Here is a 17831-nt window from a genome sequence, read left to right on the forward strand (position 1 = left end):
GGCGCGGGTTTCAGACATTTGCCGGTGGCTGTCGTTGTTGTGAAGCCGGTGGTGGCTCGTTTCCTTACGCTGTAGAGCGCCGTTGTTGTTCCCGTTTATTCCTCCTAAGAACGAGCTCCTTTCCGATGAGGCCGAACGAGGCGACTGAGGAGTCGTCCGCTTTGGCGGCGCGCCTGGAGGAGCTGAAGCGGCGGGCGGCCGAGTGCATCGAGGCGTCGTCGGAGCGGCTGGCCGAGCTGAGCCGCGAGATCTGGAGCCGGCCGGAGCTGGCTTACGAGGAGCGCCATGCTCACGACGCCCTGGCCCTCTTCTTCGCCGGCCTGGCCTCGGGGTCCTCGCCGGCCGGCGCCTGGCTGGTGCAGCGCAGCTACAAGCTGGAGACGGCCTTGCGGGCGGACTGGCAGTGGGGCGGCCAGGGAAACGCCGCGGGTGCTGCCCCTGCCGCCGCCGAGGACGGGCAGAAGGCGCCCCTCCGTCTGGGCTTCTTGTGCGAGTACGACGCCTTGCCGGGCATCGGCCACGCCTGCGGTCACAACCTCATAGCTGAAGTGGGCGCCGCCGCCGCGCTGGGCCTGAAGGGCGCCCTGGAGAGCCTTCGCCCGAGCGGATCCGCCGACGGACTCTCCCGCCACGTCCCCGCCGTCAAGGTGCAGGGTGGGGGGGAGAGGGAGAGAATCTGACCCGCATCTCATGCCTTCAGCCCACAACTTGTCCGAGCCCCCTCTTTTTCTTTCCTTTTTTGGGGGGTGGGAGTGGGTGGGCGCTGGGACGCTGCTGCAGTTCTCACCATTCTTTGCGTCTTGTTTTCGCAAAGTGCCCTAGAAAGATCTCTAGAGGTGTATATGCAACTTTAAAACCTATGGGCAAATAAGTAAAGAGAGTGCCATGACACGCACCCCGGGGTGCTTTGGGATTTTTTGCTGCTCTTCCTGACCCACATGTCACCTTTGCTTTCAGGTCACCGTGTTGGGCACCCCTGCCGAAGAAGACGGAGGAGGCAAAATTGACTTGATCAAAGCCGGGGCTTTCGATGGTCTGGACGTCGTTTTCATGGCCCATCCGTCCCAAGAAGATGCAGCGTATTTGCCCGACGTAGCAGAACATGAGTGAGTAAACTGGAATGGGAGGCATTGTTTACTTGCCCATTGTAACAAGCCTTTCACTTTTGATCCACTTTTGAGTTACTCCTTTGGCTTTCCAAAGGGCACTTGGAACAATTTATGTAACATTCTGCTGTTTCTAATAAACCGCTAATGAGCACGTGGTGCTTGTGTGGAGCTGCCAAGCAAAACAAGTTTCTACCTCAATTAACTTGTATTACGTGAGGTTTGAGTTTTTATACCGTAACCGTTAATCCTAAAGGGCCCCATTAAGAAGGAAGGCTGGGTGGCATTTTGAAACAGCTGCCAAGGTCTCTTGTGCCAAGGGTCCTGTTCTTTCTCACTATGCTGTTCAGAAAGAGCTCACCCACAATTCTACGTACTTTCCCTCTTAGTTGTGCACTGGGAAAAGTTGGGGTGATGCAGACCTCCAAAGCCAACCTGCTCCCAGTAACCAGTCATTCAGTATGGGTGATTGAGTCCATGCACAAAACACAGGAAGCTGCCTTACACTAAGTCAGACCATTGGTCTATTCTAGCTTGCCTTGCCCTCCCTGGAGATGCAGGGGATTGAACCTGCAACTTCCTGAATGCAAAGCAGATGCTGTGCCACTGAGTTACTTCCCATTCTCCTTAAGATATATCCTACCCAGTGATCTGCCAGCAAGTTTTAGTTCCAGAACTGCTACTCTCTACATGTTTTTTACTCCCCTGATTGTTGGGAGGAGGGGACAGATAGAGTCTAGATTTAGTCCTAAGATATTCAGTTATTGACCTTATTCTATATATTTACAGTAATCTGCACATTCGGGACAAAGTATTGCATGTAAAATTATATCACTTATGTCACTTTGTAGTGAATTGTTTGCAGCAGGGCTAAATCTTCAGGGACTTTTACGTATTTGAAACGTATCTTCTTTATTCAACATCTTATTCAAGTTGCCTACCGGTACTGAACTTCTGTTTTGTTTTGTTTTTAAAATCAGTCGGACCAGTAGCTAACAACAATTTTTAAATTTAGTTCAAGGTACCAGTATAAATTTCATTTCCTGATGCGTGATAGCGCTCATGAAACTGCCAACTGTATTGGAATAGGAGATGCTGCAGTTTAACAAACACCCTTCCACCCACAATTTATTTGTTTTACTGTTTATACACACTTGTTAATATATTTGGTCATAGGTTGCTTGTGTAAGATGGAACCATTATTGGGACTAGAGATGGTGCTGGGTGTTTTTTGAAATCATTCTGTTTAGTTAGAAGCAATTCTGGTTATACAATCCTGCTTCATGTGATTATTAAAGGAGTTTGTTTCAGCTGATCTCATTACGGAACATCTCCAGAAATTAGATCTGGTGTTTGCCCGCAATGTAGACCTAAAAGTCTTGCGACTCAAAGCTGTACAGTTGAGTGTTAAAAACTTATATTTCTTTTCACATTTCTGCAAAGATGACCACACATAGGCATATTAAGAACAAGTAGAACTGATGTTTGGCTATATACAATTTAGATTGTACAGTATATAGATTTGAATACAGTGGTACCTCTGGTTATGAACTTAATTTGTTCCGGAGGTCCATTCTCAACTCAAAACCTACCGTACTGCCAGGTTAGTGGAGCTTGTAACCCAAAGCATTCACAAGGAGGACGGTTTATAACCAGAGGTATTACTGTACATTGTAACTTTCCTAAAAAGTTTCTGGCCGTTAACACACCAACCCAGAAATGCAGAGTGCCCCATTCTTCTTGGTATTCTGTTTTTTGACTGCCTTTCTGCCATAGTGAAGTTCACACCCAGGGTATGATGGCTGTGTTGACATCTCAATAGCCTTTAGTATCAGGAAAGCAGTGGTGTGTTGCAGATATTGCAATGACAAACAAGGTACATTTGTCAAAAAAAAATTGACAAAAATTTCACCCCAAATTGTTTTTTTTAAAGAAAGGCTCATCTTAAGCCACTCAGGGCGCCTTTTGTGGCTGAAAAGCAGGATAAAAATGCTTTAAATAAATAAACAAAAGGTGTGGCTTCATTTCACCACCTAGCTCTCATTGGATCACTAGTAAATATTACAAGCTTCAAGTGCCTTTCCTCCTCATTGTTAGAGATGGCTTTCCATTTTTGAAGTGAGCTGTCCAGCACAGATGATTTCTTGTGACTAGAGGTGGAAGAATACTTCCTCACTTCTTTTGAAAACCATACAACGTATTTATTTATAGAGAAAAACTAAGATGGGATTCCTTCCCCCCTCGACCCCCAATATGTGTGGTAGGGATGTTATCCCTTCATAGAAATTTAGTACAGTTTCTTCAGTTTTGCTTGACTTAGTCTTCCTTTGTTATTCATCTTGAACAGAATGGGCACAAAATCTAATGCCAGAAGCTATGAGCTTTATAATTAATCATGGTATCATGTAACAGATTACTTTAGATCAGTACTAATTCTAATGTTTTCACGTCTTCTTCTGCAGGTGATTCATCAAGTAAAAACACAGCCCTTTGAATTGTCTTCATTTGCAGAACATAATCTCTCTTTCTCTCCCCCCCCCCCCGGATGCAGTACATCTGGTGCTTGACCCTCTACTCCTGCACAGTAATAGTAGGATTAGCGGGAAGGGAGGTGGTGGACATCAGTATATGAAGACCAACTGAAAAAAGTTCTATTTTAAAACATTTCGTTTCAGGTGCTTTTTGTATTATTAGCTTCTATATCCCTGCACATACCAAAACTACTAGTAGGAAAGTTCTACGTATTTACTTCTCAAAATTGCCACTGTAGTAATAAGGATATGTTATTTTTGATACATGGGGCAGTATTGAACTTACAGTACTGAATTCTTGCTTATAAGTTCAGAGCTCATTTGAGATTTCCAAGAGAGAACTGTACAAAGCAAGTTTTTGAATGATAGTCATAATATGCTGTAGACTACTGACAGCAATGGATTTTAGCCCGTTTTAATGGGTCTGCTCTAAGTATGGCTTAGATCAGGCACCCCCAAACTGCGGCCCTCCAGATGTTTTGGCCTACAACTCCCATGATCCCTAGCTAACAGGACCAGTGGTCGGGGAAGATGGCAATTGTAGTCTAAAACATCTGGAGGGCCGAAGTTTGGGGATGCCTGGCTTAGATGGATATCACTCACAGCACAGAAGGAAAAGAGGAGGTATAGGGAGAGAAGAGGAAAACAGGCAAACTCTGCTACCAGTTTTTGTCAGTACATCATACCTCAGTGAGAGGAGCTCTAGGATTTCATGATTAGCATTTCTATGTTAACAGCAGTGTTGAATCAACATTTCCAGCTGCTCTCAATAGACTCTGGTCCATGGGATCACAAAGAGTCGGACATGACCAAATGACTAAACAACAAAAAAAAATAGACCTTTTAACTATATATGCATAAGGATGGAAGAGCACTGACATTCTGAGCTTAACAACAGTATTCCCCATGATTCAATTGGGACAGAAGTATGATTCTCTCGTTTCTTTATAGCATTTATGCTGCTTCTCTATATAATTTATGCTATTGAACTCCATAGCCTGGACCCTAAAAGGCTGGGCTGTCTTTGAATATAGCTTTATAGGTTGCACCTAGCATGTATTGCTGAGGTTATGTTTGGGTCATGTTGAAAGTGGATAGTGCTGGTACACAGCATATCCACATTTATTTATTTAACAACGTTTTTATAACACTTGATTCTAGGGAAACCTCAGCAACAAATACTCTGCACTCTGGAAAACTGTTGAATTCTTCATAGTTTTTGGTTGGGAAATGTGTCAATTTGTCTTCACACAGGACATTTCACACTGCTGTCTTTACCTTTGGCTTTTGTGTTTGTCCTAACCTTTTCGTTATAATTTCTGTCAAGTTTTATTAAACACATATCACTGTATTTTTGAACAAAGTCTGCAGTCTCCAAACTTGGCTGCAGCCAAAGAAGAATAGGTTTGCAACAGAATAACTCACACACCCTAGATGATAAGTCACGCTTTGGAAATGAAGCCATGTAAGCAAAAACCTATGCAAGCGTCCCATGTAATGCGGGACATTTGGGATTGTTTGCTCACAGTTCATAGTGTGTTTAATACCTGTTTTTAATTAATGATCTTTATTACTAAGTCTCAGGTAGTCATCTTACCTAAGTGTAAATCAAGTTTCCCAAGGTCAGAATAAAGTCATCAGATGTACTGTTCATATTTAGACTCTTGAGTAGTTGCAATTTGTTGCAGCTGGTTTCATATCTTTATAGATCTCTTAAGATCCTAGGAAGAATATGATATGCCAGAATATGATAGATAACCAGTGTGGTATTGTGGTTAGAGTGCCAAATCTTCACTTGGCTGTGAAGCTCACAAACTCAGCATAACCTATCTCTCAGGGTTGTTGTGCGGGTTGTCTGGAGAGAGAGAAACACCTATGTCCCTTTGAGCTCATTGGAGGACAGGTGGGATATAAATGTAGTAAATACATACATAAATAAAGACAAGAGTACACTTACTAATCTTTTGATCCCAGCAGGTTTTATAGGCCAAAGTTATAACAGTGCTAGTTCCTTGAACTCTAAATTTTTCATGCTAATTTTTAAACATTGCTTTTCAAACTTCAGGTCTTACTTAGTTGTGATTAAATTTTAATTTAGGATTATGTTGGTTTGAGCACAGTTCTTTTTCATGAAAATAGACAAGGCAAGGTTTTTAAATTCGTCAGGGATACTAAACTGCAATCTGTATAATGCAATTCAATGGCAGAGCTGGCTATCTGATCTTACTAAGTTTAGAAAATGCAGTGGTTTTGTTTTTTTAAAGGAAGGTAGAAAACACTGCAGCAGTTATTCAATATTATTATTAGTAGTAGTAGTAGTAGTAGTAGTAGTAGTAGTAGTAAAGCATCTGTTGTGTTCTGTAAATTCTATCATCCTGGCAAACCAAATGGTTCTAGCTAAGGCAGCTCAATGCATAGAACTCCTCCACTGAGAATGGTTCCCCCCCCCATTCAGTGGATGAACCATGTAAATAAACATTTATGTGTACTGTACTGCCTTCTCTTGAAATGCTTGAATTGTTCTCTATTCGGAAATGATCTCTGGATGAGGACAACTGTGTTGGGTATTGTAATTGAGGGGAGGTGGTGAACTGAGATGTCAGGAAATCTCACACCAGTTGATTGTAGTTTGTTATTTGTTTCACGCCTTTTGAAAATGTCTGTTTTCTTAGTTGATTTGTTAAGATATTTCTCTACCAGACACAATTTATTTCTGTCTAATATACTAATAATCTTTATTTCCACAGAAGTTAGTTCTTGTCTTGTATGTATGTACCTATTTCAGTACAAAGTGGTCCATATAAATGTCAGGCTTTGTTTTGTGATGACAAAGATCAGTTTTGAGTATCAGAGCTCTGTATTGAATACCTCCTACTCTCAAAATCATGTTGGTCTGTTTTTCCAGCAATTATCTTTATAGAGGATTGAGGTTAAAAAAAAACCAAACCCCTATATTATAGCATAGACCTTTATCTCAGAACTTAAGTTCGTTGAATGAATCCAAAGGGATCTTTTTCCTTTCAAAAAGTGTTTAAAAACCAGTGATGGCTTTTATTTCCTAGTGTGACTGTGAAATACTATGGAAAAGCTTCTCATGCTGCTGCTTACCCTTGGGAAGGAGTAAATGCATTAGATGCTGCTGTTCTTGCATACAACAATCTGTCAGTTTTAAGACAGCAAATGAAACCAACATGGAGAGTTCATGGTGAGATGTTCATTAAATCTTATGTCCAGCAAGTAATACTTCAGGCACTGTTTTATAATGTATCTGGCATGTTAACATTAAAATAAAAATGGCTGTTCATGTGCTTAGTTTTCTGATAAATGTTCAATCTGTTGGTAAAGTTGAAAGTTCTTTAAGAGCTGTACAACTTTGGTATGGATTTATTCACTTAATAGACTTTGGTCATGTTTGCCCAAAACAATATGCCAGGGTTATTTGCTTAAGAAACCATATTATGTGAGCTGCATGCCATAGGTAATTTAACCCACATAGCATGATGTCGGAAGTTTGGATTGTGATTTGTTTCACCCTAACAAGCTATGTTTACTTAGTTTGTTGTTGGCAAATCCTCGCAGTCAGACTCCATGTATGGTTTAATTAGCAAAGGTTAATGAACGTTCATACAGATGGTGATTGGTGTTAAGGTTGAGTATTATGATGGCAGACACCTGTAATAATGTGTATTGTAACAGTGAGTCTTCACACATTTATTTCCCCCCAAATGTGGGTTATCCTACCCTGGCAGTTGGTGAAGCTCTCTATTTCCTTCCATCTTTTTTATGCTTTGGGGATGCTTATAGGATCTGCCCCTCACCCTTAGTCAGAGGTTAGAACGCATGCTGTGCCAGGCTTGTGTCATCCAGATGTTTAAAGCATACGAGTTACATACTCATAAGTGTGTCTGTAACACAAGCTCTGCAGTTCATGCAACTGATACATTTATTAGTGGAGTCCTGGAAGAGGTGATGGTTACATCATTGAATGCTCCTCATATTAAAAACATTATTGCACATAAAAATATACAATGGTAGTGTTCCTCTTTAGCTTTTCTATTAAGTGCTGGTTAACTACATATAGGGATTATTGTGAGGGCAAGGCACAGTTTTGTAAGCTGCAAGGCTGAAGTGCTATGGTCCACACTTGAGTTTTAGCATGTAGTCTACTGTTTGTCTATATTTTGACCATAATAATATGGGTCTAACTGTAGAAGGATTTCTAGTTTATGCAACTTCGTTTAAAAATATGTGGCAACTAATCTAGACAGCTAGCCAAAGAGATCAAATTAGCCATAAACACTTGCAATTCATTAACTTGACTGAAGTTAGTTAATAGTGAAAAGGTTTGCTTTCCATCTGCATGGTAAATTAACTATTGTTTTAAAAGCCCAATAGGCCCATCAGGCAGTTTTGGCCAATCCACAGCTACCTATTCTACACCTCTGGTCCTACACATGAGGTCAGGTGTGATGCAGGTAAAGTTGCATCTGGGCCACAGAGGAGATTGGAGGCACTGCTGATGTGTGTTGGGCTGACACTTTGAAACCCTGACTATCAGCTGATTGTCAGGCCTTCAAAGCATGGCACCAACAGTCAGCTTTGATCAGCTTCACTCAGGAGTTCACCATTGGATACCCCCCCCCAAAAAAACACATTTAAAAGGCCATAGAATGTTCAATCAGGTGCCATTCTGCTCAAGGCTAGTTATGTTTAGGGACCTATGTGAATTCATTGTTACTAATCATTTATAATTATTTATTGGAGGCCCATTGTTTCAAATTTATTTCTCAGAATTATTTTATTTCACCAGTATGACATAAACGTAGCTATCGAGAAAAAGCCATGTAAATTTTGAAGTTTCTTCTAAATATTTGAAAGGCAGGTGTTTGTTGTTGGGTTTCCTTTACAGGCATAGTTGGTACTGTATCTAAATTTAAATGTTGCCTGTCCACTTATTGATGCTTTATTCACTGCCAAAGAAAACAATGTGTAAAACGGGATCCATTTTATTGCTTCAAACCAGGGGTAGGCAACCTAAGGCCCGTGGGCCAGATGCGGCCCAACTGCCTTCTCAATCCGGCCTGTGGACAGTTCGGAAATTAGCGTGTTTTTACATGGGTAGAATGTGTGCTTTCATTTAAAATGCATTTCTGGGTTATTTGTGGGGCATAGGAATTCATTCATTCCCCCCCCCCCCCCCAAAAAAAATATAGTCCGGCCCACCACATGGTCTGAGAGACAGTGGAACCGGCCCACAGCTGAAAAAAGTTGCTGACCCCTGCTTCAAACCTTAAATGCAGAACTCATGTAAAAAAACACTTAATAACTGAAACAAGAACAGTCTTTCACTTAAATTGGACAGCACAGACCTTTTCAGCTTTTTGTTTCCACTGCATTCTGATCAGTGGCTAGACATGCCATTTTGATTCTGTTATTAGTGAGACAGTTTGATCTTAAATTTGTGATCCTTAGCTGGGTTTTTCCTTTTCAGCATATTATGGTATATATAAGGTGTTTTGTGTAGAATTGGAGCTGCTCATATGTGCAACTTTTTGCACATAATGCTGTTCACATAAAAATTCCAGGAAAATCTGATAAGTAAGAAAAACTTGTTGCCAGTGACCTATTTGTGAGATCTCAGTGACCCTCTTACAAATTAAACTCTCATCTGGAAGCACCCATATGATTTATGTTGCTGTTTGATTTCCAAAGCAATGGAGTTAATACCTTCCAGATAGAATTATGGGTCACTGTTGCAGTACTTCTGAATACTGCATAAAAGATATTCTCAGTGGAAGATTCCCCCTCACCCCATATAAACTAAAATGTAAAAGGTTTTGAGCAATTTGTCCTCCATAATACTTTCAATTTAAGGTAACATGGTCTTTCTGTCTTGTTACTTTTTCTCTTCTTTGTTTACTCCCATCAAATTTCAGCCCTTGTTAATGTTTATCTGTACTAGAGTTATCAAATAAGAATAGCAAATTGAAAAGAGTGAGGCAAAGTTAATCTCTTAGTGATAACAAGAAAGGAATGGTATGTCTTCTTGCATTCCCTATTTGTTTTGTTTTTTGTTTTTTGTGATGTGCCCTTTAAATAGCAATTCATTGTGTTTAAAATGCTTTAAAAGGCATGGGCTTGATAATAGCACATAGTTGCTAGTTAAACTGGTTGGAGTAGCTCTATTTCTTTTTAACTCCCCCCCCCCCCCATATGCAAGGTTACCTTGCTGGTCAGCATTTAGCTTTTTATGTGGTCATGAAAGTGAATAGTAATTAGTTTTCTTTGCACAAAACCATTAAATTATTTAGAGCATTTGTGGCCCAGGCAGCACTGCAAGTGATTCGCTGCTTTTCAAGTGACAATTTTCCATTACAATACTCTTAGCATGTGCATAATTTAAATCTTACATATTTTTGTATGATGGGCCTTCTTGCTCTTGTGATCATTGGTACCTTATTGAGGCCAAATTGGATTATACAACCAGTATCAGAAAACACTATGCACTGTCCTGTCTACATCTTCCCAGCTAGTTTGTGCAGAAACATGTGAGAATGGGATTATACCAGCAGTGTACCACTTTGTTTTTCTATAGTCCGTTTATCAAACATATATAGAGATAGCATCTCAAAAGTCTTCCTTGTACATAATGAAGCTTAGTCAAAGTGTGCATATTGAAGCCACAGCATGGTGCAAGCAAGGGCTTGCTCTTTAGAATAATACTTAGAAAAATACATTTTGGGATAACCTGTGCCTGGAGGAACTTTGTTGAATCTTAGTGGAAGACTAGTTTTGCTACACGTGGATGGCATTCTCAGGAGCTCTCTTGAGCCTTTCACCTGTGAGCCAGCCAGTTTTTGCTTAAAGTTAAACCTTTCTATTTCTGTACACTCACTTTGATTTGCTACATACAACTGTTGCATAATGTAAAAGTGATTCTTGAAGCAGGGAAGCTTGCCAGTTTTATGTACATGGCCTAATAAAATGTAGATGGTTTATAAATATTAAATACAGCTTTCAGATTTTCTGCCAATGTTCAGTTACTGTAGTGTAGCAGATGGATTATGGCAAGTGATTTGAATAGCCCAAGACAACTAAGAACTATTCAGGAAAGCAACTATTCCAGGTATATTGAAGAAACCTAAAAATAACTTACTGCCTAACAATTGCCATAGATTGCAAGCGCATTAGCTCTGGGCACCTGAGTTATAACAATATTGTAGCAATTTGAACTATCTTAAAACAAAGAGCCTGTTCTTGCTGGAGTAATTCAGAACTCACTCAAACAAGATTCTATTCATGCAAGACTTTTAAGATGGAAATGTATCATACCCCTTTATTCTTGTTTGAAATTCCCAATTGACAGTAGATTCATTAGCCTGGGCAAAATTTCATACAAGCATATATAACAGATCAAGAGTTACTTTATTCAAAGTGGTTTCAACTGGGACTTACTTGAGCTGTTGAGTGATAATTATCATACTTGGAGTAGACCGATTGAAATCAATGGATTTCAATAGGTCTATTGAGTATGATGAATGTCAGCTATTGCCTATTGTGTGTTAGATCTGGGCCAACAGGAAAGCAAACAAACGGCACATTTGCTTTTGATACAGAACCTCTAAAACCTGTTTCTACCATTTGATGACGCTGCACCTTGATAGCACTCTAGTCTCTTTTTAACAAAATTAGAACAAGGAAAGTGCATATATGGGCAGACAAAGGGTGACACTGTTTATATTATCCAGGGTGGAAAAGATGGTGTTCTGGAATTTTGTCCCCCTTACCCATTTCAAATGCTTGCACAAAAAATGCTCCTTAAAAATGGATACTGTTTAAGAGTTTGAAATGTTTTCATTTCTTATCCCTTTCTCTTGGTCAGCTCATGGGCAGTTGGTGTTGTATAACCCACTACTTTAGTATTCTTTCACCATGCACTATGTGGAAGAAAAAAGCCAGAAAGAAGATGTTAGGAGGTTTACTGTTCAAAACTGATGCCTAACTTGGTTAAGCAAAGTTGAATTAATGCCACAAAAACATGCTAAATTGTTCAGCTTTAATTTATACTTTAGTCTTTTCCCCAGGGGTTACAATGTGAAGGGGATGTTTTTATGCCTTGACTTCTGGTCTAGTAAATATATTCAGCCTCTGTGTTACTGCTCCCTTAATCCCCCTTGTTCCAATGCCATCTAGTTTTATATGATCTTGAAAGACAACAGATGAATAACTTGAGAAGAATGTGAATGCAAATCTTTGTGGGTTTTTTAATTGAAATCAAATAAAATTTCAAGACACAAGTTTTGTTTTTCCTTAAAGAAAGCAAGAAAATCTGTCTTTGTTCCCACATCTGCTGGAGAGTTGGCTCAGGTGCAGAAACTAGTGTGGCTTTCCTGTTTTAGCCAGAAGCCTCAGAAACCTACTATTCAAAGTTCTGATTTCAGTAACACAGTTCTTCCTTCTTTTAGGTATAATAAAGAATGGAGGTGTGAAACCTAATATCATCCCTTCTTATGCTGAATTGGAGTTTTACTTGCGTGCTCCTTCATTAAAAGAACTCTCCGTCCTGACAGAAAAAGCAGAGAACTGCTTTAAATCTGCAGCCCTGGCCACAGGGTGTGAAGTAAGGTTCATAAAGATTTATTTTGCTTTTAAGTGACAATGTGAGCTGACTAATAATGATAATATTATTTGTGCTCCACCTGTCTGACTGTTTGTGCCCCACCTGTCTGACTGTTGCCCCAGCCACTCTCTGGATGACTTCTTAGCCAAACCACCCAGGACCTATTCAGTGATTTTAGTTGAAAGAAGCATAACATCTACATGTCAGCTTGCCCTCTGACAGTTTCCCCCTATAGTTGTGGCTCCAAGCAGGCTAGATTGGGGTGTTTAGGCCTGTCAATATGTTTGAAATGGTCCAGTCAGCTCTGTCTTTTTCTCATTGCAGTGCTTGGAGAAAAAGTTTCAGTTCAGTGCTGCAATGGGAATGAATGTGTTTCCATATGTGTGGGGGGGCGGTCTGTGTGTGGTGAGAGCAGGGTGTGCTTGGCCATGACTGCAACTGGCATGTGGCTCTCAGAGGGTTGGCCTCGGCCCTCAGAGGGTTGGCCTCAACCCTCAGGCTGAAAAGTTTTATCCATCTCTGAACTAAAACCCTGATGCCGTTGAACTAACATCTCAGCATAGATGATATTTTGGACTTAACTGTGAGGGTATTGCCTCAACTTTGTTAAGTCTTGGTTCTCAAAAGTGCAAACATACCCGAGTAAGAGCGACCTTTCACATGCTTTTAAATACACAAAGACTCAGCATTGGGCTGCTTTTCTTTTTTAAAAAAGCTTCCTTTCTCACTGAACATTTTCTAAGTACTTTTCCTTCATTGGTATTTTTTTTAAAATTATAAAAGTAGTGAGGAGCCAAAGTGGATTAACCCTGCTTCTAAAGGTTCTACTTCAAAGTAATTCCCAACTGGAGCTCCCTTCCATATTCAGTTGGAACTCCCTTCCAAGAATTTACACAATCTTGGCTGTGTGGTTTTTTCCATTTGGCATCTTTGGAAGCTGACATTCCACATTTCTAATTTATCCTGTTTTGCAAGAAGCTTGCAGTTGTCTAAGGGCAGGAAGCAGAAAATTGCTTGCTTGTTCTATGGGATAATGCCACATTCATGCTTCGTATAAATAGGATGTGAAATGCCAAAGAAAGCTAATTGGTTCCTAAAAGTGTAATCCTTTGCATGTTTACTTTGAAGTCAGCCACCCTGTGAATTGCAGCTTGTTCTCAGGTAAGTATGTTTCAGATTTCAGCCTAACACTAAGTCCTATCCATTTTTGAGAGTAAGCCCCTTTGAGTTCAGTGGGACTCACTGACCTCTGAGTAAGACAAATAGGATTGAGTTGGAGGCCCTTTGGTTTAGACTTTAGCTGGTATTTTTGTGTCAAAGCAAATGAATATTTTTCTTCTCTAGATGGAATTAAAAGGTGGTGCAAATGATTACTACAACGTGCTTCCTAACAAGAGCCTGGAAAAAGCTTACATTGAGAATGGGAAGAAACTTGGCATGGAGTTCATCCCAGTAGATAACTTGACTGGGCTGTCAGGTAATAAATAATAAAACATCCATGTGTTCACATTTATCAAGTTGGCTTTTACTCCTTTTCTATCCATTTCTGGTTGGTTTGTTTTACTGGAAAATACATTTATAAATCTTTTAAGAATTTCCCAACAATTGGGAAGCCTGATCAGTTTTTATATTTTAGAGTATCAGAACATGTATCGCTAGCTGAATGCAGAAACAAATTTGAAGGGTAAGGGAATTTGAATTTGGTAAGGGAAAATGTAATGGGGCTGTTCTGAAACTTCAATCACACAAATTCATCTTCTTTAAAGCATGGTAACCAGCTCATGTTCAGATGAACCTGCTTAAAATGTCTACCTTTTTACCATATACTTATTTTCTTGTAATACTCTTAGTATTTTGTTCAACTTGATCCATGGAAGTAAGGACAGGTTGAGTTAAATGGACAGTAAACAGTGCTGCTGTGGTTTTGCCATTCCATGGTATCTGTTCTTCAACCTAAACCAACCTAGGATGAAGAATTCAAGGGCAGTGGATACCCTACTGTCCATCAACATGCAAAGGATAGGATTGGTAGTCTCTAAGTTAACCTATTATTTCAGGACTGCTTGATCTTGATACTGCAGAAAGGAAAACCCCAGTTTATGTGCTTGCTATTTATGAATACTGTATCACTTTTTCCTCCAGAACTGTCTCTTTTCCCCTTTAAGAGTGATGCCTTTTTCCATTTATGTGAGGAATTGTTGAACTGTTATTAAAAAAGACTAAATTCTCTCAACCAAAACCTCCATTCTGCTGCTGGAATCATTTCTGCATTCTGTTTATTTTAACTTGGCAAAGTGAAACATTTATGTTTGGGAGCTACCTACTGTACTTGAAAAATGCATTGTGTATCATTTATCAACTTTCATTGCTAATCCCAAAATATTTCTTTCACACCTAACCCCCCCCCCCACAACCTGTTGCCTTTGTCTGTGTTATGTGCTCTTTTTTCTGCCATATTTTCTCATGCCGTGGGACAGGAGCTGAATGCCCTGCACAGATTCTTTTCATTTCACTTCGTTTCCACTGCCTTTGGTTACCTTCATATCACTGTCTTTGTCCAATTCTACAGTTTTGCAGGAAACAAACAAACAAACAAATAACTTTGTGATCCTGAAATTTGGAACAGTATAATACTGTAATGCAAAATGAACAAATGTGCCTAGTTCCACTGTTCCAGTTGTAAGCTGCTTTCTTTGTATGAGATCTGAATTATTATATTGCTGCAGAGCATGCATAGCTGAACAGTACTTACATATATTCCTTTTGGTAGCCCGATTTGATACATTTAAAACTACCTTTTCCTAGGTTCTACTGATTTTGGGAATGTTACCTTTGTGGTTCCTGGGATTCATCCTTATTTTTATATTGGCTCTGATGCACTAAACCATACTGAGCAGTACACAACAGCTGCAGGTTAGTGTGTGTGTGTGTGTGTGTGTGTGTGTGTGTGTGTGTACATGGATTCCTCCTCCCCCCAAAATATACAAGAACACTAAGATGGAAATTACATGGAGGTAAAAGTTTTTCCCAGCTGGCCTATGTTTAGTATAGCTGAATGGAACATTAAATTGTTCTGGACTGGAATTAATGTGTCTTACCTATGTTTCTGCAATTATTCTTACTAGGTCTTGGACATTTGTGTACTATGTTCCTAGGAATAGTTAGTAATAAATATTTATTTGTTTATTTTCAAAAATTCTAAGTTGTCCTTTACTATATTGTCCCTGAGTGGGTTACATTAATATAATATACTGTACAATAATAAGATAAAATTGCAATGGCAAATAAAACTATTCTAGCCAGCACTTCAGTGGTTAAAATCAGTCAAATTTTCAGAGGTTCTTTGTTCACACTTCTTTGTTCACACTATTCCAAAAGTCTTGGCTTTTTTATTGGAGCTGAAGCAACTGGAAATCTTGATACCTTGCTAGCTGACTAACACTAGCAAGAGCAAGCACAGGTCTCTCAATGTGCTGCTGACTTAAATCAATTTTTTTGGTTGGTTGGTTTTTTTGTTTTTTTGTTAATAAGCTAACCTAACCTCCTGGTGGTCAGGTGTAGATAAATTGTTGAAATCTCTTATCCATATATGCATCTTAAGATCCAGTGATACTCCTACTATGAGAAGTATGTTTGTGGCAGAAATTATGATAGGGTAGTGAAGAAACTATAAATGTCCACCTTTGGGACTTTGATTTACTCACGAGAAGCAATAACGTCAGACTTACAATGAGCCTGAATTTCTTCTATGAAACACATATTTATACTATAGATGCACTGAAATGGAAAGGTGTGGATTTTAATGCAGGAAAAGAAAACATAAAGCTACTTAGGAGAAGACAGTATATTTTTATTCCAAGGGTAATTCAAATTGAATTGTTTTGGAAGGGGAAAGGCCTTTACAAATCCCTTCAGTTATGGTATAGCTATACAGTAAATCCCTTCAGTCTTGAATGTGCTGCCTAGCTCTTGGTAAGACCTGCTCTTGTGGCCATTTCTGAAAGCAGCATACCAGCTTAAATTAACTTCAAAAATGGTGGGTTGTTTCCTTTTGACCCAGCAGGCGCTTCTGTTTAGAATGAGGAGGGAATTGGTTTTGCCAGCCCCCCCTCCCAATGCTGCCCCCCACCTCTTTATTGATCCCTTCTGTTCTCATTTGTGGATTTAATTTTCCCTAGGGTCAGAAGAAGCTCAGTTCTATGCCTTGCGAACAGCGAAGGCTTTGGCAATGACTGCTTTGGATGTTATTTTCAAGCCAGATCTGCTGGATAAGGTCAGAGAAGACTTCAGACTGGTGAAACTCAAAGAGGAAGGTTACTTGAATATCCCTGAAAATGGAAAGGTGTCTGGTCTTGGTATCGGAGCAGCATGTGCATCACGTTGAAATAGTACAGCATATTAAAAATCTAAACACAAAAGAACGTCAATATTTTTTCCCCTTGGAATTCTAGGAAATGTTTAATAGCTGGAAAGATGCTTGATATTTTAAGTGGTGCAACTAAGCAACCTCAGAGTACTTTTAAAATATTGCTATTGTCTGATATGTAGTGGTCTTAATTTGGCAGACAAAATGAGTGATTTCTCTGCAGTAATTGAAAATGTGCTGAATATTGCAGCTTTGCGTACTTTTGGAAAAGCTTTTAAAATGCTATTTACTCTGGTTGGAAAGGAATCTTGGGTTGTCTTCATAGCAGCTGTTCTCTTGCCAAGGAATAGTGAGAAGTGTTGCATGTTTAGCTTATTGTATGCAGAACCAAATGCAATCCACTAGGACAGGCTTAATATGCTTCATAAATCTGTATGTATTTGAACTGAACATACCAAAGGTTAGGTGATGGTTGTTCAAGATGTGCCTAGACTTTCACATTAGAATGGTTTTGCACTCAGTATCTCACGGTCTTTGGTAGCTCAACACTTGAACATACCATACTTTCCTCTTTTGGCCATCTAAATTTTTTGAAGGACTATCCTTGTAATCACTTGTTCTGCACAGTTTCCGAACGCTGTGTATCCTTTAGTAGTTTTGTGCATAGTATAGAATTATACAACATACAGATACACCAGAAGAAAATAACTTGTATGAAAATGAGTGTTCAGGAATAGCTTTTAAAATGAAACCTAAAACTGAGTTTCTTGTAAAAATTCTTCCTATATGAAACCAATTAAGCAATCACATTGAAGGAGAAGTTAAAGCAGTAGGTAGTGGGTTTTGGTTTTTTTAAGGGTACTGTACAGAATCAAAGAAATACTTGTGCAAACCTGGTATATGAACCCTGCTTTACTGTCTTATTTATGCATAGCTGCATTTCGAAAATGAATGGCTTCAGTCCATTAATGTAGCTGCTGTACAAAGTAGATTGGTAGAATGTAGAACTTATGTTTCAAATTCATATTCCTTTCTGAAATAGAATTGTCTATAATTTTGTCAGTTTCACCACCAGTTACTCCCCAGGACCCAAGGTGTGTACATTGATGACAGAGATGAGTTGAGGAAAGGGGTGATGAATCCTGTGGTTGTTCGAGTTGATACCCAAGTATTTTGGGTGAGCCTCAAATAAATTTGTAAAGGCTAAA

General features: G+C 39.6%; 1 protein-coding gene across 1 annotated transcript; it reads left to right on the top strand.

Moving 5' to 3' along the window:
* Nucleotides 1-12: 12 nt before the first annotated feature.
* PM20D2 (peptidase M20 domain containing 2) lies at nt 13-17831 on the top strand. Its single transcript, XM_035109403.3, has 7 exons — nt 13-647; nt 958-1106; nt 6700-6842; nt 12103-12257; nt 13602-13734; nt 15063-15170; nt 16436-17831. Exons 1-7 carry the CDS (start codon nt 126-128, stop codon nt 16639-16641), a joined length of 1416 nt encoding a protein of 471 aa, XP_034965294.1. The 5' UTR covers nt 13-125; the 3' UTR covers nt 16642-17831.

This window comes from Zootoca vivipara, chromosome 3, assembly GCF_965207765.1.
Source record: "Zootoca vivipara chromosome 3, rZooViv2.hap1.1, whole genome shotgun sequence".
Taxonomy (NCBI): Eukaryota; Metazoa; Chordata; class Lepidosauria; order Squamata; family Lacertidae; genus Zootoca; species Zootoca vivipara.